Raw genomic sequence first — 25,138 nt, 5'->3', positions numbered from 1 at the left:
CCTCCTTTCCCAGCCCCAGTGGGAGGAGGGGATGATTCTCACTTCCATTCTTCCCCCATCGCTTCTTTCTCTGGGGTTCACCTCTCCCAAGGATGCCTGTTGGTAGAAGCACGTTTTCCTTCTATGGGTGACTCTGCCACCCTAACAGCATGGGGGCTGCTTCCATGGCCTCCACAGTTAGGAAATAGTCCAGCACCGGCCATGGGTGCCATCAACAGCACTTCAGAGTAGGTGACTTAACAACAGAAGCTAATTATTCTCTCACAGTTCTGGGAGCCAGAAGAGACCAAAGTGTCACAGACTGGGTTTTCTCCAGAGGCTCCTCTCCTCGGCTCTCGATGGCCGCCTTCTTGCTGCATCCCCGTGTGGCCCTCCCTCCCTCTGCACACCCCATGCTGTGCCCCGCGTGGCCCTCCCTCCCTCCATCCCTCTATGCATACCCCATGCGGTGACCCGTGTGGCCCTCCCTCCTTCCCTCTGTGCACACCCCATGCTGTGTCCCTGCATGGCCCTCCCTCCCTCCCTCTGTGCACACCCCATGCTGTGTCCCCACGTGGCCCTCCCTCCCTCCCTCTGCACACCCCATGCTGTGTCCCTGCATGGCCCTCCCTCCCTCCCTCTGTGCACACCCCATGCTGTGTCCCCACGTGGCCCTCCCTCCCTCCCTCCCTCTGCACACCCCATGCTGTGTCCCTGCATGGCCCTCCCTCCCTCCCTCTGTTCACACCCCATGCTATGTCCCCGCGTGGCCCTCCCTCCCTCTGTGCACACCCCATGCTGTGCCCCCGTGTGGCCCTCCTCCCTCCCTCTGTGCACACCCCATGCTGTGTCCCTGCGTGGCCCTCCTCCCTCCCTCTGTGCACACCCTATGCTGTGCCACCGTGTGGCCCTCCCTCCCTCCCTCTGTGCACACCCCATGCTGTGTCCCTGCGTGGCCCTCCCTCCCTCCCTCTGCACACACCCCATGCTGTGTCCCCGCATGGCCTTCCCTCCCTCCCTCCCTTCCTCCCTCCCTCCCTCTACACACCCCATGCTGTGTCCCTGCATGGCCCTCCCTCCCTCCCTCTGCACACACCCCATGCTGTGTCCCTGTGTGCCCCTCCCTCCCTCTGCACACACCCCATGCTGTGTCCCTGCGTGGCCCTCCCTCCCTCTGTGCACACCTCATGCTGTGTCCCTGCATGGCCCTCCCTTCCTCCCTCCCTCCCTCCCTCCCTCTGCACACACCCTATGCTGTGTCCCTGCGTGGCCCTCCCTCCCTCCCTCCGCACACACCCCATGCTGTGTCCCTGCGTGGCCCTCCCTCCCTCTATGCACATCCTATGCTGTGTCCCCGCATGGCCCTCCCTCCCTCCCTCCCTCTACACACCCCATGCTGTGTCACCGCATGGCCCTCCCTCCCTCCCTCCCTCTGTGCATACCCCATGCTGTGCCCCCGCGTGGCCCTCCCTCCCTCTGTACACACCCCATGCTGTCCCCGCGTGGCACATATCCCATGTCTCTCTGTGCATCTGAATTTCCTCGTCTTCGAAGAACCCTAGTCAGATCAGATTAGGGCCACCCAAAGGCCGTTTTAACTTTAATACCTCTTTGGAGGCTCTCTCTCCAAATCCAATCACACTCTGAGGTACTGGGGGTTAGGTTCAGCATTTAAATTTCAAGGAAGCAGTTCAACTCATAACAGGTAGACTTCCCAAAGCCTGCATTGTTCAGTTTTAACCAAACAGGAATTATTATGTGTTTCCCCTGTAAAATAAGAGACAAGAGCTGGGCATGCTGGTTCATGTCCGTCATCTCAGCACTTTGGGAGGCTGAGGTAGGCAGGTGCCCAGAGTTCAAGATTAGCCTGGCCAACATGGCTAAACCTTGTATCTACAGAAGATACAAAACTTAGCCGGACGTGGTAGCATGCACTTGCTGTCTCAGCTGCTCAGACAGCTGAGGTGGGAGGCTTGCTCCAGCCCAGGAGGATGAGGTTGCAGTGAGCTGAGATCGCACCACTGCACTCCAGCCTTAATGATAGAGGGAGACCCCAGCTCAAAAAAAAAAAAAAAAAAGAGACAAGATTATCTTCCAAGTGGGAAGAAAGATGGTGGAATAAGATGTTTAAGGAGTGTTGAAAGAGCTACTTAGAGAATCAGAAATAAGACTGATTGTGAGGGAGCACAGACTGACCACTAAAACTAAGGGTCCAATTGAGGCTTGAAACTGCCAGTTCTCCACGTACTGTCTTTCAGCTTCAAATGCGTATTTCATTGCCTGCTTGGTGAAAATGGAGCTGGGCCCTAAACTGTTTCTTCTTTAAAGCTGTATGATGTTAAGCTTTGTAAGTAGAGGGTGCTGGAGGGACCCCGCAGGAGGAAAGCGCTTCTCCTCCTCTTCTTCTGTTTTCTTCTTGTTCCTGCCATGTGGCCGCCAGCACACCCAGTGTTGTTCACCCCCATCCAACTTCACTTGCAATGCCATGGGTAGATCCCAGTGAAGCTTGCAGGTGCCCCACTGGTGTGGGCAGCATCCAGCCTCAGCCTGCCCCAGACAGGGCAGAGCCTCAGTGTTGGGGAGGAGGCCACTCTTTCACATCTGCTCCTTCCTCGGGACTTCCTCTCAGCCCCAGAATATTCTTCTGCATTCTCTTTAACACTATACAGATAATTCCATTATAGTAAATAATCCTTTGTATTAAGCTCCCCTGTTCAAATGACCTTGCAGGTTCTGTCTGCTGACTGATCGGAGCCTGATGCAGAAAGGTGAAGTAACGTGACACCGTGTCCCGGCTGGCCCACACAGTCACGCAGCTGAGATTGCACACGGACGGCTTCCTCTCAAATGTAAATCCCATTATGCCAGGTCTACTTCAAACTTCCAGCTGAGCACGGTGGCTCATGCCTGTAATCCCAGTACTTTGGGAAACCGAGGAAGGTGGATCGCCTGAGGTCAGGAGTTCGAGACCACCCTGGCCAACATGATGAAAACCTGTCTCTACTAAAAATACAAAAAAAAAAGGCCAGGGCTGGTGGCAGATGCCTGTAATCCCAGCTACTCGGGAGGCTGAGACAGGAGAATCACTTGAACCCGGGAGGCAGAGGTTGCAGTGAGCCGAGATAGCACCATTGCTCTCCAGCCTGGGCCACAGAGTGAGACTCCATCTCAAAAAAAAAAAAAAATCATCTCCTGACACTTTTCCACCATGGGCTAGATGTATCTGATCAGCGCCCGGCATCCATTCCTTCCTGCACTGTAGGGGCTGGAAAGTTAAGACTGTATTTCTCAAACCCCCTTGCAACCAAGGTTCTGGACGGGAATTACATTCTGCAAAGTAGATGAGCCATGTGAGACCCAGAGGGTAAGATGAGGCAGGGCCACCCCCCTTACGCTGTTTCCCCTGGAAGGCAAGTGCATTGAGATGTAAGGGTGGAGGGGCACAGGCGCTCCAGTACCCAGGCCCCAGCTTCATGGCTTTCGGAATGCAGCTTCAGTGCTGATGGTGGTGGCACAGCCATGGCTTCCTAATTCCGTTTCTTATCTCCAGGTCACAGTTACAGTGCTATGCTCTTGAAATCAATGGTTTCCGTGACAGTCTCCTGGCTCCCGAATCTCCAGTCTTTCCAACAAATTTGTAAGTACCTAATTCCCTTATGTGAAATGTCTTTCTGCTTAAATACCTGTACTCAATTCCGTTAACATCCATTACCTTAACCTGAAAAGGTGCTTTCTTGTATCTTCCTGAAACATGTGCATCACCTCGTCAAGCCCCTCCTGAGGGCCAGTGTCGCACACGCCTGCCAGAACTTCACACTGTTTTCCTGCAGCGATGGCTTTGCTGCCTGCTCCCTGCGCACCTCAAGCATCTTGAACAGCAGGGACCCTTTTCACTCCTCTTTATGCTGTCAGGTCACAGGACCCGGCCTGTCAGCAATTACAGCAGCGCCAGCATTGTGAGATTTCACTTCCTGTTTCAACAATAGATTTTAGCAACTTATTTCTTAGTTGTATAGACATAATTGGGCACTTGATACATTTTATTTGTCTTTGCAGCTGAACATGCTTTTTGCTGTTTCAGCATGCGCACTTTCTCACAGTTAAATTGTGTGTAATGTACATACACACATATACATACATACACACAGCTTTCAACTGGGAGCTACTCACAGCCTTGTAAACTTCAAACAGTTCATGGCTGTGCATGGTGGCTCACGTCTGTAATCCCAGCACTTTGTGATCCCAGGCCAAGGTGAGAGGATTGCTTGACCTCAGAAGTTCAAGACCAGCCTGGGCAACATAGTGTAATCTTGTCTCTATATAAAATTAAAAAGAAATTAGCTAGATGGCTGGGTGAGGTGGCTCATGCCTGTAATCCCAACGCTTTGAGGGGCCGAGGCAGGCAGATCACCAGGTCGAGAGATCGAGACCATCCTGGCCAACATGGTGAAACCCCGTCACCACTAAAAATACACAATGTTGCTAACCATATTGGTGCATGCTCCCAGCTACCTGGGAGGCTGGGGCAGGAGAATCACTTTGACCCAGGAGGTAGAGGTTGTGGTGAGCTGAGATTGTGTCACTGCACTCCAGCCTGGTGGCAGAGAAAGACTCCATAAAAAAAAAAAAAAAAAAAAAAAGGCCAGGGGTGGTAGCTCACACCTGTAATCCCAGCACTTTGGGAGGCCGAGGCGGGTGGATCATGAGGTCAAGAGATCGAGACCATCCTGGCCAACTTGGTGAAACCCTGTCTCTACTAAAAGTATAAAAAATTAGCTTAAACCCCTTAAAGTTGTAGTTTGATTATTTAGCATGAATGACTCCATGTTGGTTCGGTCCCGTCTGCTGGGGCCTAGTAACACAAGCTCAGTCCAAAACAATGGCCTTCCATAATTTTGTTTTAAAATTCCCCCCTTTTGGTGAGGTTCTCACTTAGGTCAGTGTGTGACCAAAGCTTGGGGCCTCAGTGCCACTCTCAGTTACCGTCATTTCAGGGTTCTGTTCCCAGTGATGGAGGATCCTTGGAGTGTTGCTCTTCTGGCCGGAAACCTCTGTGGCTGGTGATGCCTTTGCCCAAGTTTTGCTTGGGCCTGCTGGGCTTGGTCTGTCTGCTTGGCCTGGCGGGGTGTGCTCAGCTCACGCTACCAGCCTGGATCCCATGCCTCCATGGGGGGCTGTGAGTCAGGCGTAGAGCAGCAAGGGGTGTGTGAGCGAGTGTGGGATTTGGCCACTGTGCAGTCAAACATGGCGACTGCTGCCATGGGGCCGGCAGCTTCAGATGCTGGCATGGGCACCGGCTCTCTGCGAGGCTGCAGCTAGTCTGGTGCATTGCACGCAGCTCCCCCAGCTGGCACTGGGAATGTGATGGTACCTGGAAGCTTGAAGCCGCCAGGAACCTTGGGCCCCCAAAGAGGGAGTCACGGCCTGGTTCTGGGAGCTCTCAAGTCTGGGTTCCCCAAAGGGCCACTGCTTTTCTCTCCTCTTTGCCCACAAGGTGGCCAGCAAGGGACATGTTTCAGCTCTGTTTGTGTTACAGCTCTTTTTTTTTTTAGATGGAGTCTCACTTTGTCACCCCGGCTGGTGTGCAGTAGCATGATCTCAGCTCACAGTAACCTCTGCCTCCCAGGTTCAAGTGATTCTCATGCCTCAGTCTCCTGAGTAGCTGGGATTATGGGTACATGCCACCATACTTGGCTAATTTTTTTTATTTTAAGTAAAGACAGGGTTTCATCATGTTGACCAGGCTGGTCTCGAACTCCTGACCTCAAGTGATCCACCCACCTCGGCCTTCCAAAGTGCTGGGATTACAGGCATGAGCCACCGCGCCCAGCCAGTTCTCTTACAGCTCTTTCAGTCTCTGCATTCGGCAGGTCCTGAGTTCTTGTCCTGTGACCAGGAAGAATGAGGTGCGAAGACAAGCGGAGGGTGAGCAAGAAGACGAGCTTTACTGGGCAAGAGAACAGCTCAGTCTCCTGCAAGGGGTAGCTACTTTCTGCAGCCAGGGTGTCCCAGTGAGTGTTCAGCTCCTCGCAGAGAGGAGACCCTGGAGTAGGTGGCTTGTCTTTGCAGGCAGGTCCCCCTGTCATCTCTGCAGCTCTCAGCAGTCAGGAGGCCTTGGAGTGGGTGGCTCCTCTCTGCAGGCAGTTCAGGTAGTCCCATCATCTCCCCATCCTCTCTTTGAGGTTTTTATGGGCCTCAGAGGGAAGCGTGTGCTGATTGGTTCATGGGCGGCCATTGGTAGGCCCAGGGAAAAGCACCACAAGTTCCCCCTCTGGTTCTCGAGACTGGCTACTCAGCTCCCAGGCTTCAAGCCATCTCCAGCTTGAAGGTGGGCCTTCAGTGGGGACCTATCCCCTTCCATCTGGGAGCCTGTCTGATCCCTGCCACTGTTAACTGTGCCCAGGCTGTTCATGCCAAGGGGCACCTGCAGGACAGCACTGGACCACCCTCAGAGGGTGGCCTGCAGGGGACGAGGGTGGGGCACAGCGGATGCGGGGTGCAGGGGGCACAGGGTGCAGGGGGCGTGGGGATGCAGGGGGTATGGGGGCACAGGGGGCGTGGGGGCACAGGGGATAGGGCCGCAGGAGATGGGGGGCAGGGGGAGTGGGGTTCAGGGGTCCCACAGCCACCACTGCTGCTTCCGAAGCCGCTCCAGCTGCCACCTGTCTGCCTTCGGCCACTGCCATCAACCTCACACCATTCACAGGTTATGGCATCCTCGTGACCATTCTGTCTTTGAGTGTCTGTGTTTTCAGTCAACAGGAGGCCATTGGACATTCTGGAGACGCTGCATGCAAACTGAAAGCTTCTGAGAGAGGCGGGCCCAGCGAGACTGCTGTTATGAGTATCAGGAGGCAGGACAGAGTCTGGAGTGTGTTCCTGGCCAGAGTCCTCCGCAATGAAACAAACTGAATCAAATACATCAAAGAGGGAGCTTGATTAAGGGTCTACGCGCTTGAAACAAACGGCCTGTGCATTCATTCCTTCCCACCGAATCTCCACAATACCTAACGGATTCCTCCGGGTACAACCAGAAGTGCCAGCAACTGACAGATGCTTCCATTTCGAGTCATCTAGAGCAATCCCGTTACGCAGCACAAGAGAATTTAAAATCTGCTGTGTAGCCACAGCCTTTGCAGTGGAATCTGCTCCAGCGCCTGTTATGAGGATGCATTTCTCATCATTGCCTCATGTACTCCAAACCATAGAGAAAGACCTAACAAATCCTGAAGGGTGAAGGCCTCCGGGCAGTGCTCCAGACAGCCTGCTGCCCTCTGCCCTACCAGCTCAGCAAATCCAGGGGCAGCTCTGGCAATGTTCCCTCTAACCTGTTGAGCTGGCTAACAGAAGTTGACCAGTGTTCTGTTTCTAACTGATTATGAAACAACAAATGGACCATCCACATGTATCACCTACACTGCTCCATCAATCAAGGCATAAGGCTGTCTGTGTACTGTGTCTAATGTTGGCTGTGAAATCCTCCACAAATTAAAGTGTACCCTGTGGGTGTGCACCAGAGACTCCTTTCTGATACTGTTGTTCACAGAGGTATAAAGAAGGAAAGAAATTGAGAGATAAGAGTTACACGACATCAGAGAGGTCTTGATCTGCGATCTTGGCAAACAACTGCCCACCTCTGGGATGCTTATTGGTCTGCTTCTGGGGAGAAACTTCCCTGGTTAGCTTTACCCTGAAGTCTCCAATGTGTGTGTAGTTCCAAGAGTCTGGCAGAGGCTGGGAGTGCTGGTTCACGCCTGTCATCCCAACACTTTGGGAGGCTGCAGGGGGCAGATCACCTGAGGTGAGGAGAATGAGACCAGCCCAGCTAACATATCAAAATTCCGTCTCTACTAAAAATACAAAAAATTAGCTGGGCATGGTGGTGTGGACCTGTAATCCCAGCTACTTGGGAGGCTGAGGCAGGAGAATGGCTTGAACCCAGGAGGCAGAGGTTGTAGTGAGCCGAGATCGCGCCATTGCACTCCAGCCTGGGGGACAGAGCAAGACTCTGTCTCAAAAAACAAACAAACGGCCAGGCGCGGTGGCTCAAGCCTGTAATCCCAGCACTTTGGGAGGCCGAGGCGGGTGCATCATGAGGTCAAGAGATCGAGACCATCCTGGTCAACATGGTGAAACCCCGTCTCTACTAAAAATACAAAAAATTAGCTGGGCCTGGTGGCGCGTGCCTGTAATCCCAGCTACTTGGGAGGCTGAGGCAGGAGAATTGCCTGAACCCAGGAGGCGGAGGTTGCGGTGAGCCGAGATCGCGCCATTGCCCTCCAGCCTGGGTAACAAGAGCGAAACTCCGTCTCAAAAAAAAAAAAACCCAAAAAAACAAACAAACAACACAAGACTCTGGCAGGGCCCTTCTGAGTTGTGAGATGATGAAGCGGAGGTTCAGAGCACCACAGTTTTGCTGCAGCCTTCTCTTGTTTCCTTTTCAGAAGACTCACTCTCCAGGTTCTAGATTGCGAAGGGCATGATTGTCCTCACTCAGTGGACCATGACAAGCTTCCTTAGCTGGTGAAAATACACTTTGGCACCTTGCATTGTAGCATTTATCCTACCAGAGTTCAGGAGTGGAAGATACATGAGGTTTTATTATTAGGTGTATAGGCCTTTCAGCCACTTTTATAAAAGGTCAAATTCTGTTTTCCCACTCTGCATACGTCTGATTTTCATCAATCTACAACACCTCTGACCAGGGCAATCCAGTCAATTCCGTTATCTTTGTCTAATGCTATTGTATCTGGATTACTTTACTTAACCGTTTTACAACTTGTCCAGTATTACATGTAAATTTTCAGTGTTGCAAAGAAAAATCAGTTCTGGGACAAAGGATCTCTCAGCAAAGCAATTCCTTTTACTTCCTGCAGAAAGGGGGCCCCCGTTAGCAATCCTGCCATGAGAGTACAGCGAACAAAGGAAAAGCAAACATATTTATCCCTTATGTATTTTGGGTTGTCCTTACTGCTGTGTCTGGTCTGCGCTGGTTGGAGCCAGACCTCACGATCTAAACTAAAACCTGATTGGCCAACAACGTTCAACTTTTCTAAACAGAACAAAGCAATAGAGAGCAAAAGGAAGTCCAAATAAGGAAGGGGCACAGGCTGCGAGCTGGGACACGCCTGGGAGCACATCCAGCACAGTATCTCGGTTAAAGTACAAGGACATAGAATGTGCTATGTGCCTGTGAGCATGTCTCACAGCTACAAAGGACAGGGCTTAACAGAGTCACTAGTAAAAAACAAGACGGCTTTGAAGAAAGTGTTTAAAAACAATCTATAATTTCTAACACTTATGATTTGTTTAAACAGCAAAGGAAACTTTGAAGAGGAACTTTTTTACTTCCCACGTCCAGAGAAACAAGTACTCCAGTCATTGGAGATTTCTCCAGAAATGTCCCATGAGGAAAACACATTTCCTAACAACCTTTTAGTTACTGTCCTAGCGTCAGCCCTCTTGCATGGGAAAGCTTTTACACAACCAGAAAACATGCACTTAAAATGATAATTGAATTAAATCCCTCCAGACATGTTTAAAGACCCATCAGGTAGCAGAAACATACCTAAAGTTTTGATTTTCTTCCCAGGATTGTGGGTTTGATAAACCAAACACTGGTCATAGAGGGTGACTTTTCTAAATTGCTAAGATGTTTTATTTAACTTGTATCACTTTATCTTTTTCATGGAGAGTCACGGAATGCAGAGCTTTTAATAATGGACGCTTTAGGGATTCGTCCATCCAGGCTCTCCATGAAGCCACACTTAACACTGGACTTATTTATTTTTATGTATTGTTGAGACAGGGTCTGGCTCTTTGCCCAGGCTGGAGTAGAGGGGTGTAATCTTGGCTCACTGCAACCTCCACTTCCTGGGCTCAATCCATCCTCCCACCTCAGCCTCCTGAGTAATGGGGTCTACAGGTGCACCCCACCATGTCTAGCCAATTTTTGATATTTTGTAGAGATAAGATTTTGCCATGTTGCCCAGGCTGGCCTTGAACTCATGAGCTCAAGCAATCCACTCACCTTGGCCTCACAAAGTGCTAGGATTACAGGTGTGAGCCACCATGCCCGGCCACTCATATCTTCTTTTTTTTTTTTTTTTTTTCCGAGACCGAGTTTGGCTCTTGTTACCCAGGCTGGAGTGCAATGGCGTGATCTCGGCTCACCGCAACCTCCGCCTCCTGGGTTCAGGCAATTCTCCTGCCTCAGCCTCCTGAGTAGCTGGGATTACAGGCACACGCCACCATGCCCAGCTAATTTTTTGTATTTTCAGTAGAGACGGGGTTTCACCATGTTGACCAGGATGGTCTCAATCTCTTGACGTCGTGATCCACCCGCCTCGGCCTCCCAAAGTGCTGGGATTACAGGCTTGAGCCACCGCGCCCGGCCTTGTTTGTTTTTTGAGGCAGAGTTTCACTCTTGTTACCCAGGCTGGAGGGCAATGGTGCGATCTCGGCTCACCCCAACCTCCGCTTCCTGGGTTCAGGCAATTCTCCTGCCTCAGCCTCCTGAGTAGCTGGGATTACAGGCACACGCCACCATGCCCAGCTAATTTTTTGTATTCTTAGTAGAGATGGGGTTTCACCATGTTGACCAGGATGGTCTCGATCTCTTGACCTCATGATCCACCCACCTCGGCCTCCCAAAGTGCTGGGATTACAGGCTTGAGCCATTGCGCCCAGCCTGTTTTGGTATTTTTTTTGTAGAGACAGGGTTTCACCGTGTTTCCCAGGCTGGTCTTGAACTCCTGGACTCAGGGATTCACTCACCTCGGCTGGCCTCCCAAAGTGGTAGAATTATAGGCGTGAGCCACCTCACCCAGCCCATCAGTGCATTACCAACACTAAAGCTAATTTTAATAAAACCTTATAAATAAATATATCAAGTATGTCATCTTTTGGCCATACTTTCATCCATACACCTTTTATAATACTATAGATTTTTTCTTCCCAACGTTTTATATTCATACACACACACACACACAATTTCTTTTTAAGAGATGGGGTCCTGGCTGGGCAAGGTGGCTCACACCTGTAATCCCAGCACTTTGGGAAGTCAAGGCAGGCGGATCATTTGAGTCAGGAGATCGAGACCAGCCTGGCCAACATGGTGAAACCCTGTCTCTACAAAAAATTAGCTGGGTGTGGTGGCGGGCCCCTGTAATCCCAGCTACTCAGGAGGCTGAGGCCAGAGAATTGCCTGAATCCAGGAGCAACAGAGTCAGACTCCATCTAAAAAAAAAAAAAAAGAGTTTTGAAACTACAGTCTTCCTACAGCCCTCCCTACAGTCTTCCCCAGTCCTCCTGGGTGTCAAGTAGCTGCGTGGCACCCAGGGAGGCTGTGAAGGGCAAAGCTGTCTGAGGCCTGAAGTCACATCCTAGGTGTAGAGCTCAGGACAGAGCTGTGGAGGCGATGCCCAGGACCCAACCCCTCCCAGAAGAGCCAGGAGGCAAAGCTGGGAAAATGTGACCACATGGGGCTTGATTCTGCCTAGGAGCTGTTGTTCTAGACACTGAGAATTTGTCCCCAGGCCTCGCCATGGCCACCTGTCCAGCCCCCTGATTCCAGAGGCTCAAAACCACAAACATAAGTAACAGCAAATCAACAAGTATTAAATTATATTTCACAATTTTGAAGTCATTCCTATTGATGCAGGTTGTTCTTCTCAGTCACTTTGCAAGCCAGGGTCCTGTGGCCGGCGACACCCCGCCTGGGCCTCGCTTGACCAGGCTACCTGCTGCTGGGGACGGCTTGCCAACTCCACCTGAGTTGAGTGCTTGTCCATGGCCAAGAAGAACGAGGAGGCTCTGAGAATCGAAGAGTGAGCAAGGCGGGGAGTTTCACTGAGTGATGACACAGCCTCCAGTGGAGAGGGGACACGGGGCGGTCCTCCTACAGGAAGGCAGGAAAGTTCCGGTGTGGTTGGGTCCAGGGCCTTTAATGGACTCAGAATGGGAAGGGCGTGCTCACTGGTTTGTGAGTAATGCGAAACAGGTTAGAGTGAAGGCAGCACTCAAAGGTGGGCATGCGGTGTAGAAAACCAGTTAGGAAAGGGTAGGTATGTGTAAAACAGGTGAACGGTGGGGATCAGTCAGAGGAACGCCCGCCAAACAGGAAGGCAGGTACTCACTCCGGTCGGAGGATTTCACTTGTACCTTGGCTTGTAGGCTTTAAACTATCTTCCGTTTGGAGGTGGGGCTTCACAGGGGACCCGCCCCCATCTGCCTGGGCATCTGTCTGCCTGCCTCGTGTCTCTCATTATTTTACCAAGGAGGACTAAACTCTGATCTTTTTCTCTCTTGCTCCAAGATCCTCTCTAAAGCGCCTGGGGAGTCTGCCCTACAAACCATAATACTTCATCAGATGGGTTTTATTTAACCCTATATAATGTGGCTTAGTTTCCAACCTGACTCTGGCACATCGCATGACAGATAAAGGAAATCAAAATATTTTACTCTTAAATAGATGTCTTTGCCATACTTTCGGTGCCTTCAGGTAATAGGTAGATTCAAGGATTTTCGGGTTGGCAATTGGTCGACTAAGTTGAGTGATTCCTGTAAGACCTGGAACCCATAGAAAGTTGCTCCTGGGTTTGAACAGTTGGCCGCCGGTGACTGGCAGGCTGGAACTGGGTGACTGGTACAAGAGCAGGTGACAGTCTGTTCACACTTCCAGTTAGGTTACAGTTCACTTTGTAGGGAAAAACCTTTAGGCCTTTAGACTTTAAAATAGGTTAAGAGGCCGGGTTCGGTGGCTCACTCCTGTAACGCCAGCACTTTGGGAGGCCAAGTCAGGCGCATCACCTGAGGGCAGGAGTTCAAGACAAGCCTGGCCAACATGGTAAAACTCCGTCTCTATTAAAAACACAAAAATTAGCCTGGCGTTGCGGCGCTTACCTGTGACCCGGGTGGGTCCTTCCGGCCGGGGCGGAACCACAGGCGGGGCGGCCAGCGCGCACCACCGAGACGTGGGCTCCTGGAGGGACCGGAAGCTTCGGATAGCAACTTCCGCTCGGGAAATTTGTCAAAGTCTGGGCTACCGGCGCGGCGTAGCGGAGGCTGCGGACGCCCCACTGGTGAGTGCGTCCGTGCAGCCCGCCGCCCGTGGATCTGGGTCGTGGGCTGGCTAAGCTCATTCTGCGGCCGCTCCAGGGCTGTGAGACCCAGCGTCGCGGCTGCTGGGACCGACCCGGGAGGCTGCCGGTGCCCCCGGCTCGTCTCCCGGCTCAGCCTCCTCCTCTCTCCTCGCCGCCTGCGCTTGCAGGTTTGTCAGGACCCGGTTGCGTATCCTCCTGGAGCTGGACTCCCCGGCTGACCCCGTCCACGATCGTGACCTCAGCTGTCCCTCAGACAGTTCCACACCTGTGCCTCCAGCCCGCACGCCCCGGTGAGACGCAAGCACTTAGACTTAGGTCAAAATGCCCAAAGCTCCCCTGCCCCAGGCTGAGCTCCTGCAGCCTCCACGCCCCACCCACTGGTCCTCCCAGGCATTCCACCCGAAGGGGAGGAGGCAGAAACCCGAGATTCGCTTCCTCCTCCTCCCTGCCCAGGCCCCACGCAGTCAGTCACTGGTGCGTTGGCTCCGTACTCCCCGCCGTTCCCATCCTCCAAGTCCCGATCCTGGCCGCTTTCCTCTGTCACCTGGACGCCTCCCTGTCTTCTCCCCACCCCTATCCTGTTTTGCTGCTTTCTCATTTGTTCATCACAGAGGTTCTTTCTAAAAATGTAGCTTAGCCCGGCGCGGTGGCTCCCGCCTGTAATCCCAGCACTTTGGGAGGCTGAGGCAGGTGGATCGCTTGAGTCTAGGAGTTCGAGACCAGCTTGGCCAACATGGTGGAATCCTGTCTCTACTAAAAATACAAAAATTAGCCTGGTATGGTGACACATGCCTGAAATCCCAGCTACTCAGGAGGCTGAGGCAAGAGAATCATTTGAACCCCAGAAGCAGAGGTTGCAAGGAGCAGAGATGAGGCCACTGCTCTCCAGCCGGGCTACAGAGCGAGACTCCATCTCATAAAATGTGTGTGTGTAGCTTAGCCCGGGTGCTGTAGCTGACACCTGTAACCCCAGCACTTTGGGAGACTGAGGCCAGGGATTCCGTTGAGGCCAGGAGTTTGAGATCAGTCTGGGCAACATAGTGAGATCCTGTCTCTGCACAAAATTTAAACAATTGCAGGGCATGGTGGTGCACGCGCCTTCGGGAGATGGGAGGGTCACTTGAGCCCAAGGAGGTCGAGGCTGCAGTGAGCTGTGACTGCTGCACTCCAACCTGGGTGACGGAGCAAGATGCTGCCTCAGAGAAACAAAAATCCTGTGTCAATTTGCCCAGGGGGAAAAAAGGAGCTGATGACGATATCTGTCTGTTCTCCTTTATTAAACTTGTGTTGTATAAAACTTCTGTTGCAGTAGCCGGGCGCGGTGGCTCACGCCTGTAATCCCAGCACTTTGGGAGGCCGAGGCGGGTGGATCACGAGGTCAAGAGATCGAGACCATCCTGGTCAACATGGTGAAACCCCGTCTCTACTAAAAATACAAAAATTAGCTGGGCATGGTGGCACGTGCCTGTAATCCCAGCTACTCAGGAGGCTGAGGCAGGAGAATTGCCTGAACCCAGGAGGCGGAGGTTGCGGTGAGCCGAGATAGCGCCATTGCACTCCAGCCTGGGTAAACAAGAGTGAAACGCCCTCAAAAAAAAAAAAAAAACTTCTGTTGTGTTACACATGAAACCATGGCTCAGGTTTCATCTGGCCTTAGCTCCTTTCCTGACCTGTCTCATGGTTCTCTCCCCTTACTTGGCTTTCCAGGCTGCAAAGCCCAGCCCACGTTGTGGTGCAAACACAGCTGTTCAGCTGAGGGGAGCTGGGTTTTTTGTTTGTTTGTTTTGAGACAGATTCTCCCTCTGTCACCAGGCGCCTGGCCAGAGTGCAGTGGCGCGATCTTGGCTCACTGCAACCTCCGCCTTTCCGGTTCAAGCAATTCTTCTGCCTCAGCCTCCTGAGTAACTGGGACTACAGGCACATGCCACCACGCCCAGCTAATTTTTGTATTCTTTTACTAGAGACAGGGTTTCACCATGTTGGCCAGGATGGTTTCGATCTTTTGACCTTGTGATCCACCCACCTCAGCCTCCCAACATGCTGGGATTACAGGCATGAGCCCCCATGACTGGCCTGTTTTTGTTTTCTGAGACAGTCTTGCTCTGTCACACAGGCTGGAGTGCAATAGTGCGATCTCAGCTCACTGCAGCCCAGGTTCAAGCGATTCTCGTGCCTCAGCCTCCTGGGTAGCTGGGACTACAGGCACACACCACCATGTCTGGCTAATTTTTGTATTTTTAGTAGCAACAGGGTTTCACTATGTTGGCCAGGATGGTCTCAATCTCTTGACCTGGTGATCTGCCCGCCTCAGCTTCCCAAAGTGCTGGGATTACAGGCGTGGGCCACGGCGCCCGGCCTCCCGAAGTGCTGGGATTACAGGTGTGGGCCATGGCGCCCGGCCTCCCAAAGTGCTGGGATTACAGGTGTGGGCCATGGCGCCCGGCCGGGAGCTGTTGTTTTTATCACTGCGGTCATTGCTACTTGCTAGAGGAAGTCAGAGTTTGATTCGAAAATGCCACCCATGACCCACGTGCTCAGTGTGTGTTTGTAAACCACTGTATAACTTTGAAGTTCTATTAGTCTGTTCTAATATTTTGCCCAGTTTAAGTTTTATTTTTTTATTTTATGTTTTTTTTAATGAATCAGTCTCCATAGAGACTGCCAAAAATTGCCAACGCCGACTAGATTTCAAGTCATCATGGCGGGGTATTGAGAAAAGTTTTCAATTAGCAATAATCGCGCCTCAGATAAACCTCATTGGCTACGATACTGCCACTGCGCAAAGCTGGTTTTATTTTATTTTTTATTGATTTGTAGGAGTGACAGTTCTGGATATAAGTCCTTTGTCAGATACGTATATTGGGAATATTTCCTCTTGGTCCGTGGCTTGCCTTTGTGTTTCTTTTAAAAAAATTTTTTTTAAATAAAAAGATAGAGACAGAGGTCTCCCTGTGTTGCTCAGGCTGGTCTCAAACTCCTGGCCTCAAGCAGTCCTCCTGCCTTAGCCTCCCAAAGTGTTGGGATTACAGGCAAGAGCCACTGCACCCAGTTTCTTTTTTTTTTTCATTAACTGCTTTGATAAGCAAAAATTTTTAATTCTGATAAATCCGATTTGTAATTTTTTAAAGTGCTTTTGGGGGTCTATGAAAGAAATCTGTGCCTACCCCAGTGTTATGAAGATAATGACTGATTTTTTTTTCTTCTATAAGCCTTTTCCTTTTTTTTTTTGAGACGGAGTTTCGCTCTTGTTACCCAGGCTGGAGTGCAATGGCTCGATCTCGGCTCGCCGCAACCTCCGCCTCCTGGGTTCAGGCAATTCTCCTGCCTCAGCCTCCTGAGTAGCTGGGATTACAGGTATGCGCCACCGTGCCCAGCTAATTTTTTGTATTTTTAGTAGAGACGGGGTTTCACCATGTTGACCAGGATGGTCTCGATCTCTTGACCTCGTGATCCACCTGCCTCAGCCTCCCAAAGTGATGGGATTACCGGCGTGAGCCACCATGCCCGACCCAAGCCTTTTCTTTTCTCTTTTTTTGAGACAGTGTCTGTTGCCCAGGCTGGAGTGCAGTAGCGGAATCCTGGCTTAATGCAACCTCTGCTCACTGCTACCTCTGCATCCCGAGTTCAAGTGATTCTCCTGCCTCAGCCTCCCAAGTAGCTGGGATTACAGGTGCCTGCCACCAAGCCTGGCTAATTTTTGTATTTTTAGTAGAGACAGGGTTTCACCATGTGGCCAGGCTGGTCTCGAACTCCTGACCTCAGGTGATCCACCTGCCTTGGCCTCCCAAAGTGCTGGGACTACAGGCGTGAGCCACCACACCTGACCTTCTTTCTTTCTGATCTTACGGCTTTATGTATTTTTTCTACCCCGTTGCAGTGGCTCAGGCCTCCAATAAGATGATAACGAGAAGCTGTAGGCAGACACCCTGCTTGTCCCTGGTCTCAGAGGGGAAGAGTTCCATATCGGCCAGCCCATGAAGCAGGATGCTGGCTGCGGGTTTGCCAGGTTGAGGAAGTTCTCTTCTGTTCCTTGTTTGCTGAGTGTTTTTGTTGGGATTAGGTGTTGAATTTTAACAAATGCCTTTTCTGCATCTGTTGAGATAATAGGTATTACATGGTTTTCTCCTTTATTCTGTTACCGTGATTATAATTATGTCATTTTTAAATGATAGCAAATGTTGGGGAAGTCATTGTGATCACAGTTGATGCTGTGCTCCTGAAAGGGTGAAAAAAAATCTCCAGTTGAAAAGCACATTCATGAAAACACGTTGCGGTTAATGTAACTATCCATGAGTGTCAGAAGGAGAGAGACCACGCTGTGCTGGAGGTGGGAGGGCCGAGGGGCGGGGTGAGTGCGACCAAGCCTCCCCTACCCAGTGATGAGCACAGGTGGTGGAGGAGCCTCCTGGGCACTAGCTGCAGCTAATGGGGATCAAACAAGCTGTGCACTCTTAGGGGGCCACGTCACTTGGTCACGACAGAGAATTCTTTCTGTAAACTGCTAGATTTGACTTCCTAATTTTTTTAAAGAATTTGTGTTTATGAGAGAGGTAGATAATTTTCTTGTAATATCTTTTTTTTTTTTTTTTTGAGATCTTAGAAGCCATTTACAGTGAACAGAGGAAGAGCAGACACTATCCAGTCTGTCTGAATGAGGCCAGCAAAACCCAAACCGAAAACCTGAGAGAGATATTACAAGGGGCCAGGCAGGGTGGCTCATGCCGGTAATCCTACACTCTGGCAGGCTGGGTTTCACTCTGACACCCAGGCTGGAGTGCAGTGGCATGATCTCGGCTCACTGCAGCGTCTGCCTCCCGAATTCAAGCAATTTCCCCACCTCAGCCTCCTGAGTAGCTGGACTACATATGTGCACCACCACGCCCTGCTAATTATTTGTTTTTTGTAGAGACAGGGTTTCGCCATGTTGCCCCAGCTGGACAATTCCTGGACTCAACCAATCCTCCTGCCCCAGCCTCCCAGAGTGTGGGATTACAGGCGTGAGCCACCCTGCCTGGCCCTTTGTAATATCTCTATCAGGTTTTCGGTTTGGGTTTTGCTGGCCTCATTCAGACAGACTGGATAGTGTCTGCTCTTCCTCTGTTCACCGCAAATAGCTTCTAAGATCAGTGCTGTGCTTCCGTCGGCTTTGGTGGACTTTACCAGGGAATCTCGCTGGCTGTGGTATTTTCCTTGTGGGAAGGGTTCAAGTCACATTTTCAGTTGCCTCAACAGATAGAAGGCTGTGTGGCTTCCCCTTTGTTTTGTCAGTTTCCTAATACTGTGTTTTCCATCCCATTTGTCCATTTCATCTCAGTTGCTGTTTGCATACTTTGCTCCTGATGGCCCTTTTTATCAGAGTTGCTCCCGATGGCCCTTTATGATTCTTCCGTCTGTAGGGGCCAAAAATGACATCTCCCCTCCTCCCTCTGACAAGGTGACTGGGCATGGGCCATCTTCCTCCAGCTGGTTCTGTCTCTCCTCAGGGGCACTGTGGGGCTGGTCTCCTCTGCATCTTGGGGCTCTGAGCTTCACTCAGGAAGGAGTCAGGACCCACTGTGGCAGGAGAGCAGTGGGATGCTGAGGCGTTCTCCACAGTCCTGGGCTGTAAGGTTTAGGGAGCTCGTGGCTGGATCTGGAGTCTCAGTGAAAATTAATGGGATTTCTCGGGGCTGTGCCAGGTTTTCAGTGGGGGAAGGCTGCAGGGTGGCCTCGTAGCGTGCCTGAGAACATCTTCCACGCACAGCACCGCTGGAATGGGAATGGTCTGCCCTGCCTGTCTCCTGAGGAGGAGCCCCAGCTGCCTCGGTTGGGGTTAGATTCTCCAGTCATGTGTTTGCAGCTAAGCTTTCAGCCGGCAATGGCTGGCCTCTGTCCTCCTCTGATGACAGGCCTGGCTTGCTCTGGTATTTCAGAGTTCTTGTGTGTGGGAGGTGGCCAGCTGTCCCTTAACCTAAAGACAGGCTGGCCCCTCACCACCCTCGAGTGTCCCCACACATGGTGGCTGTGAGCAGACCGTATGTGCTCATCACTGATTTTTCCTGAATTCTTCCTGATTTGCTGAGTGGGGGGTCCTGGGGTCAGGTGGGGTGGGCATTCCCAGGCCGCTGCACCTGCTCACATTTCTTATCTCCTCAGATCTGCCCTCCTTGGTGCTGTGCTTCCGCAGAGGGGTGGCCTTGCTGTTCCCATGGATGTGGCCCAGGTGAGCCCTGCCGCTGATGAGCACAGCCTCCCCTCTGCCCTGCCAGCCGCCTGAAAAGCCAGCACACGCGGGGAGGGTCTGTGGCCACGACTTCCCAGGCATGGTGCCTGTGTCCCCCTTTTTGCCTTCTCTCTTAAGGGGCGGGGGAAGAGAAAAGAAAATCGGATTCATTATTGACCTTAGGAGAGCAGTGGCTGTTATAGGAAAATGAACTAGATTCTCTCAGGTACTTAGTCCACCAGAGCGGCCTAACAAAATACCACACAGTGGGCGGTTTACACACGTGTGTGTCATCTGTTCTGCAGGCTGATGTCCAAGCTCAGCGTGCTGCAGATCCGTTTTCTGGCAGGGGCCAGTGAGCAGCTTGCACACAGCCTCTGTTATGCTGTGTTCACACGTGTGCAGGGATGGAGCCGGAGCTCTCTGGAGCCTCCTATGAGGACCAGGCCCATGGGTCAGGGTCCTACCTCTGACCTCACGTAACTAACCTGAATCTCTTCCGCAGAGGCCCAGCCCCACACACAGCCACTCGGGTCTCCAGGCTTCAGTGCATGGATTTAGGGGACACAATCTGTTCACATCAGGGCCACCCCCATTCCCCCTTCCTGCCCAGACCCATGGGCTGAGCCCTCTTTTTCTTGGGAAAGGCCAGTTCAGGAGCTGTGTATGTTGCAGGAACAAGTGACCTTCTGGGACGTGGCCATTTACTTCTCACGGGAGGAGTGGGAGTGCCTGGAACCCAGCCAGAGGGCCCTCTACCGGGACGTGATGCTGGACACCTTCAGCAATGTGGCCGCACTGGGTGAGCATGGGGTGAGTGCTGGGTGAGTGTGGACTGAGCGCCGGGTAAATGCTGGCTGAGTGCTGGGTGAGCATGGGGTGAGTGCTGGGTGAGCGTGGGGTGAGTGCTGGGTGAGCGTGGAGTGAGTGCTGGGTGAGCGTGGGCTGAGCGCTGGCTGAGTGCTGGTGAGCGCTGGTTGAGTGCGGGGTGAGTGTGGGCAGAGTGCTGGGTGGGCGTAGGGTGAGCGCTGGGTAACTTCTGCTGCTGCCTCTGGGCCTGGGTGGTCTGGGATGTTAGCGGGGCCTTCCAACCGAGAGGGCTCAGGAGCTGCAATCTCTTGGGCTGTGTGGACAGAGGGGCCCACTCACCCTGGAGGCAGCCTCATCTTCCTTCCTCAGACCTTGCCAGGCCCCTCCCTTCCTGTCATCTCTGCTTAGGGGTGGCTTCTCCAGGGCCTCCCGGCAGAACTCTGAGCCTCAACCCTCACTTTGTCCTCAGAACAAGTAAAACGGAACCTTTTCTCTCCTTTGAGAAGGATTTTGCAGCCCCAGACCAGACCTCATCTCCCGCTTGGAACAGTGGGAGGAGCCGTGGGTTGAAGACCGGGAGAGACCTGAGCTGCAGGCAGTGCAGAGGGGCCCCAGCCCAGGTGAGTGCTGGGCTGTGTGGGCTCAGCTGGCCCCGTCCCTGCAGCCCACAGCCCCTCAGTGAGTGCTCAGCACCATGCAGTGACCGAGCGTGTGTTCCTCCCATGGGAGGGGCATACACAGCTGCTTTCTAAACTAGACAGGAGAAATGCAGGGGCCACCATGCTCCTGTCCCCATGGACACTGGCCAGGGCCAGGGCTCGCAGGGTACGGTGGTGCAGGGAGATGTACAGCTGCAGCTCGGGAGGGGCCTGAAGGCTGCACCTCGCCACCCAGGTGCTGTCCTGCAGAGGCCATTGGTGTGAGTGACCTCCCGGTGATGGTCACATGGGGTCACAGGCCTGGCACTGGCTGCTCGTGAGGGTCTCCAGGTGTATGGTCCTGGGTAGTTTGCTCCACGTTCTGGTTTGCAAAACTGGGGCAGTGGTCAGAGGGGTTTTGCTCTTTACTTAGATTTTCAGAGTGAGGTGGAGCAGCTGTGTGAACATGAGACCCTGGGAGGTCCCTGGGTGTGTGGAGCCCCGAGTGGGGAGGTGTGGGGTCCCTGGGTGTGTGGAGCCCCGAGTGGGGAGGTGTGGGGTCCCTGGGTGTGTGGAGCCCCGAGTGGGGAGGTGTGGGATCCCTGGGTCTGTGGAACCCTGAGTGGGGAGGTGTGGGGTCCCTGGGCGTGTGGAGTCCCAAGTGGGGAGGTGTGGGGTCCCTGGGCGTATGGAGTCCCAAGTGGGGAGGTGTGGGGTCTCTGGGCGTGTGGAGCCCCCAGTGGGGAGGTGTGGGGTCTCTGGGCGTGTGGAGCCTCCAGTGGGGAGGTGTGGGGTCTCTGGGCGTGTGGAGCCCCCAGTGGGGAGGTATGAGGTCTCCGGGTGTGTGGAGCCCCTAGTGGGGAGGTGTGGGGTCTCTGAGCGTGTGGAGCCCCCAGTGGGGAGGTGTGGGGTCTCTGGGCGTGTGGAGCCTCCAGTGGGGAGGTGTGGGGTCTCTGGGCGTGTGGAGCCCCCAGTGGGGAGGTGTGAGGTCTCTGGGTGTGTGGAGCTCCCAGTGGGGAGGTGTGGGGTCTCTGAGCGTGTGGAGCCCCCAGTGGGGAGATGTGGGGTCTCTGGGTGTGTGGAGCCACCAGTGGGGAGGTGTGGGGTCCCTGGGTGTGTGGAGCCCCCAGTGGGGAGGTGTGGGGTCTCTGGGTGTGTGGAGCCCCGACTGGAGAGAGCTGTGATTCCGAGGCTGAGTGGTGGAGAATCACGTGGAGCTGTCTGTCTTCCAGACAATCCGGCCCCACCTCCACCCTCATAAGCGGCACCTGCTGAGTGAACAAGGTAGAAGGACATCCTCTTGGCCCAGTTGCTTCTGTGGGTCGGCAGGCATGTGCGGGTGCCTCCTCCGATCAGCAGTGCCAGGAGTGAGTGGCCTGCCTGCCACCAGAGCTGGGGAGGCGTCTGAGCTCATCTTGGATTCTGCTGTTGATAGTTGTGGCTCATCTGTGTTTCTTTGAATGAGTTTTCTTGCTCACTCGTAGCCATGCAGAGTGAGCTGAGTAGATGGAAGGGAATCGACACACAGCAGGAGGGTCTTCTGTGCTTTGCTGGGGGCACTGCCTGGCCTGGCCGTGGGCCACTGGCTCTGTGTAAGGGTCTCTGTTACTTCCATAGGGGCAAGGAAGTCTGCAGACCCCAAGAGACACTGGGATCATCCAGCTCGGGCTCACAAGAAAAGCCCCGTGCGGCGAGAAAGAGCCCGGGAAGGAATCAGCTCTAGGAAGGGCTTCAGGCTGGACGCAGATGACGGGCAGCTTCCCGGAGCTGCTCCGGAAAAGGCAGACACCGCGGCCGCGGCTTTCCGGTGTCAGCTTCTCACGCAGTGCTGTGGGCAGCGGCCGGGCCGCAGAGGGCGCCGGGGGCGGCGCACAGTGGAGCTGTCGTTCATCTGCGGCACCTGTGGGAAGGCGCTCGGCTGCCACAGCCGACTGCTCGCCCACCAGACGGTGCACACAGGGACTAAGGCCTTCCAGTGCGCCGAGTGCGGCCAGACCTTCCGGTGGGCTTCCAACCTGCAGCGGCACCAGAAGAACCACACGAGCGAGAAGCCCTTCTGCTGCGAGGCGTGCGGGCAGGCGTTCAGCCTGAAGGACCGCCTGGCTCAGCACCGCAAGGTCCACACGGAGCACAGGCCCTACCCGTGCGGCGACTGCGGGAAAGCCTTCAAGCAGAAGTCCAACCTCCTCCGGCACCAGCTGGTGCACAGCGGGGAGCGGCCCTTCTACTGTGCCGACTGCGGCAAGGCCTTCCGGACCAAGGAGAACCTCAGCCACCACCGGAGGGTGCACAGCGGGGAGAGGCCCTACACCTGCGGCGACTGCGGCAAGGCCTTCCGGTGGCCCAAGGGCTTCAGCATCCACCGGAGGCTGCACCTGACCAGGAGGTCCTACAAGTGCCACCACTGCGGGAAGGGCTTCCGCCACCTGGGCTTCTTCACGCGCCATCAGGGCACTCACAGGCACGGGGCGGTGTAGAGGCGCCCGAGGGCGGGGTGCTGCCTCGGCGGCAGGGTTGGGCCTGAGGGAGCGCTGCGGTGAGAAGATGCTCTTCAGCCTGGAGCATCAACCTGACAGGAAGCCTTCTTGGTCCTCACAGCTCCCCAGACCCCCGAGTTTTACTGGGAAAACTGCCAGGTGGGAGAAGCAGATCCATGAGGACGCTGGAGATGGTGGGGGCTGTGCCCCAGCGCCGGGCACCCTGGGGACATGCTGACAGCGTGTGCAACCATGGAGCGAGCTGCACTCCCGGCCCGGGCTCAGGGGCGGAGCAGCCTGCCCAGTGCCCACAGCTGTTGGCTCAGGGACTCCACCCTGGCCCCGGGTCACTGTGTGCTGGGCCTTTCTTCCTGCCTCTGCACCCCATACTCGATGCCCGGTCTGGCTTCACTTCCTGTCCGTCTTGGGCGACGTGAGGCAGCCGTGCACATTGCACAGATGCAAAACCCCTCCTGCGGCCTCTGCGGCTGGGCCATGGAAACAAGAGCACTTGTAATACTGAAGGCTCGTTCAAGGATTAGCGAGGGTGCTCAGAAATGGCCCTGGCTGCAGAAATGGCCTCCACCCAGCCCCCACGCCCAGAATCTGGGTCACGCACCTGGAATTGGCAGATCGAGTTGGGTCTCAGGGCAGTGCAGTGGCTGTATTTGCCACAGGGCGTTTCGTGGGGAAGAGGTGACCTCTTTGTTTTAAACTTAAGATGTCTGCTTAACCAGCCAGAAATAAACATCTACCAGTGGTGGTCCCAAGGGGAGACCCCCATGTTTCAGGTTAGCTGAACTGTTGCAGGAGTTTTGTTTTTGCCTGTTTTTCTTTAAGAAATCCAGCCAACACATGCACATGTAACGTCGGAATCAGAAATGAGTTTCTAGGGCAGAGGAGAAGGTGGAACCTTCGGAGAGGAAGCCCTGAGTTAGGTCTGGCTGGAGATGCCACCAGACGGGGCCTTCCCGAGGGGCGCCGGGCATGCAGAAAGGCCGAGGGGCTCCGTGTGACCCTGCTGTGAGCAGACCAAGTGCAAAGTCACTTTCTTTTTTTTTTGAGATGGAGTCCTGCTCTGTCACCAGGCTGGAGTGCACTGGGCGATCTCAGCTCACCGCAACCTCCACCTCCCAGGTTCAAGTGAGTCTCTTGCCTCAGCCTCCCAAGCAGCTGGGATCACAAGCGCGCACCACCACACCCAGCTAATCTTTTTGTATTTTTAGTAGAGATGGAGTTTCACCATGTTGGCCAGGACAGTCTCAATCTCTTGACCTCATGATCCACCCACCTGAGCCTTCCAAAGTGCTGGGATTACAGGCGTGAGCCACTGTTCCCGGCCTCTGCAGTCACTTTTGAGACTGATGTAGAAATGTGAGCATGGGCTGTGAGTAGGGTGGGGTGGGGAATTGGCTGTTGGCAGTGATGGTGACACAGGGTTGTGCTTAAGGAAGATCCGTCACTCAGATGCATTCTCAAGTGTTTATTGGGAAATGATGTGGCACCTGGGATGTGCTTTAAAATGCTAATAAAAAGGAGAAAGACGTAGTAGTATTTGAACATGGACAGCTGTTGAAGCTGGGATGTTGGTGTGCTTGAAAATTCACCAAATCTTTTATTTACAGCATACACGTGAGTTCTTTCGTGCTCACCGAAGACTGTAGAGAGATCTGTAAGTGATGGAGTTACAAGGCTGCCTTAACAGGACACCACACAGGGTGGCACCGAGGACAGGTTTATTTTCTCCAACTCTGAAGGCTGGAAGTCCAGGGAGAGGTGCTAACAGGCTCCGTCCGTTTCTGCTCAGCACCTCCTGGTTCACAGAGGTGTCCTCCTGGGGAGGGGCTTTGGTGTCATCTTTCCCTTGTGAGGGACCAGATCCCATGGGGAGGGACCACCCCTATGACCCCATCGAAGCCAACTCACCTC

General features: G+C 53.6%; 1 protein-coding gene, 1 long non-coding RNA gene and 1 other non-coding gene across 5 annotated transcripts; 1 reads left to right on the top strand and 2 right to left on the bottom strand.

Annotated features, from left to right (window-relative positions):
• Positions 1 to 11,587: 11,587 nt before the first annotated feature.
• On the bottom strand, positions 11,588 to 13,461 carry LOC108588685 (uncharacterized). The gene is made up of 2 exons (XR_004735527.3): positions 12,883 to 13,461; positions 11,588 to 11,878 (listed from the first exon to the last, which is right to left on the bottom strand). It is a non-coding gene; the product is annotated as an uncharacterized LOC108588685 (long non-coding RNA).
• Positions 13,000 to 24,766, top strand: ZNF707 (zinc finger protein 707). Of its 3 annotated transcripts, XM_054246543.2 has the most exons (7): positions 13,000 to 13,061; positions 13,250 to 13,372; positions 18,397 to 18,516; positions 19,218 to 19,284; positions 19,960 to 20,086; positions 20,601 to 20,714; positions 22,350 to 24,766. In XM_054246543.2, exons 3-7 carry the CDS (start codon positions 18,488 to 18,490, stop codon positions 23,207 to 23,209), a joined length of 1,197 nt encoding a protein of 398 aa, XP_054102518.1. In that variant the 5' UTR covers positions 13,000 to 13,061; positions 13,250 to 13,372; positions 18,397 to 18,487; the 3' UTR covers positions 23,210 to 24,766. The 3 variants fall into 3 exon arrangements, with proteins under 3 accessions (XP_054102518.1, XP_035133445.1, XP_078209100.1); XM_035277554.3 differs by lacking the exon at positions 18,397 to 18,516; XM_078352974.1 differs by lacking the exons at positions 13,000 to 13,061; positions 18,397 to 18,516 and having other exon boundaries at positions 13,249 to 13,372.
• On the bottom strand, positions 15,729 to 15,869 carry LOC118148747 (U4 spliceosomal RNA). Its single transcript, XR_004735650.1, has one exon. It is a non-coding gene; the product is annotated as a U4 spliceosomal RNA (small nuclear RNA).
• Positions 24,767 to 25,138: the final 372 nt, after the last annotated feature.

The sequence above is a fragment of the Callithrix jacchus genome, chromosome 16 (genome assembly GCF_049354715.1).
Source record: "Callithrix jacchus isolate 240 chromosome 16, calJac240_pri, whole genome shotgun sequence".
NCBI classification, from domain to species: domain Eukaryota; kingdom Metazoa; phylum Chordata; class Mammalia; order Primates; family Cebidae; genus Callithrix; species Callithrix jacchus.
Note: the sequence above shows the minus strand (reverse complement) of the source record. Positions and strands in the feature narration are given on the sequence as shown.

Bases quoted from the DNA above. Each gene is read 5' to 3' on its own strand.
- ZNF707 (XM_054246543.2), top strand. From the start codon at position 18,488: ATGACATCTCCCCTCCTCCCTCTGACAAG. The intron at 20,087-20,600 runs GTGAGCATGGGG...TCCTTTGAGAAG, and splicing joins CAGCAATGTGGCCGCACTGG to GATTTTGCAGCCCCAGACCA. The intron at 20,715-22,349 runs GTGAGTGCTGGG...TTACTTCCATAG, and splicing joins GCAGAGGGGCCCCAGCCCAG to GGGCAAGGAAGTCTGCAGAC.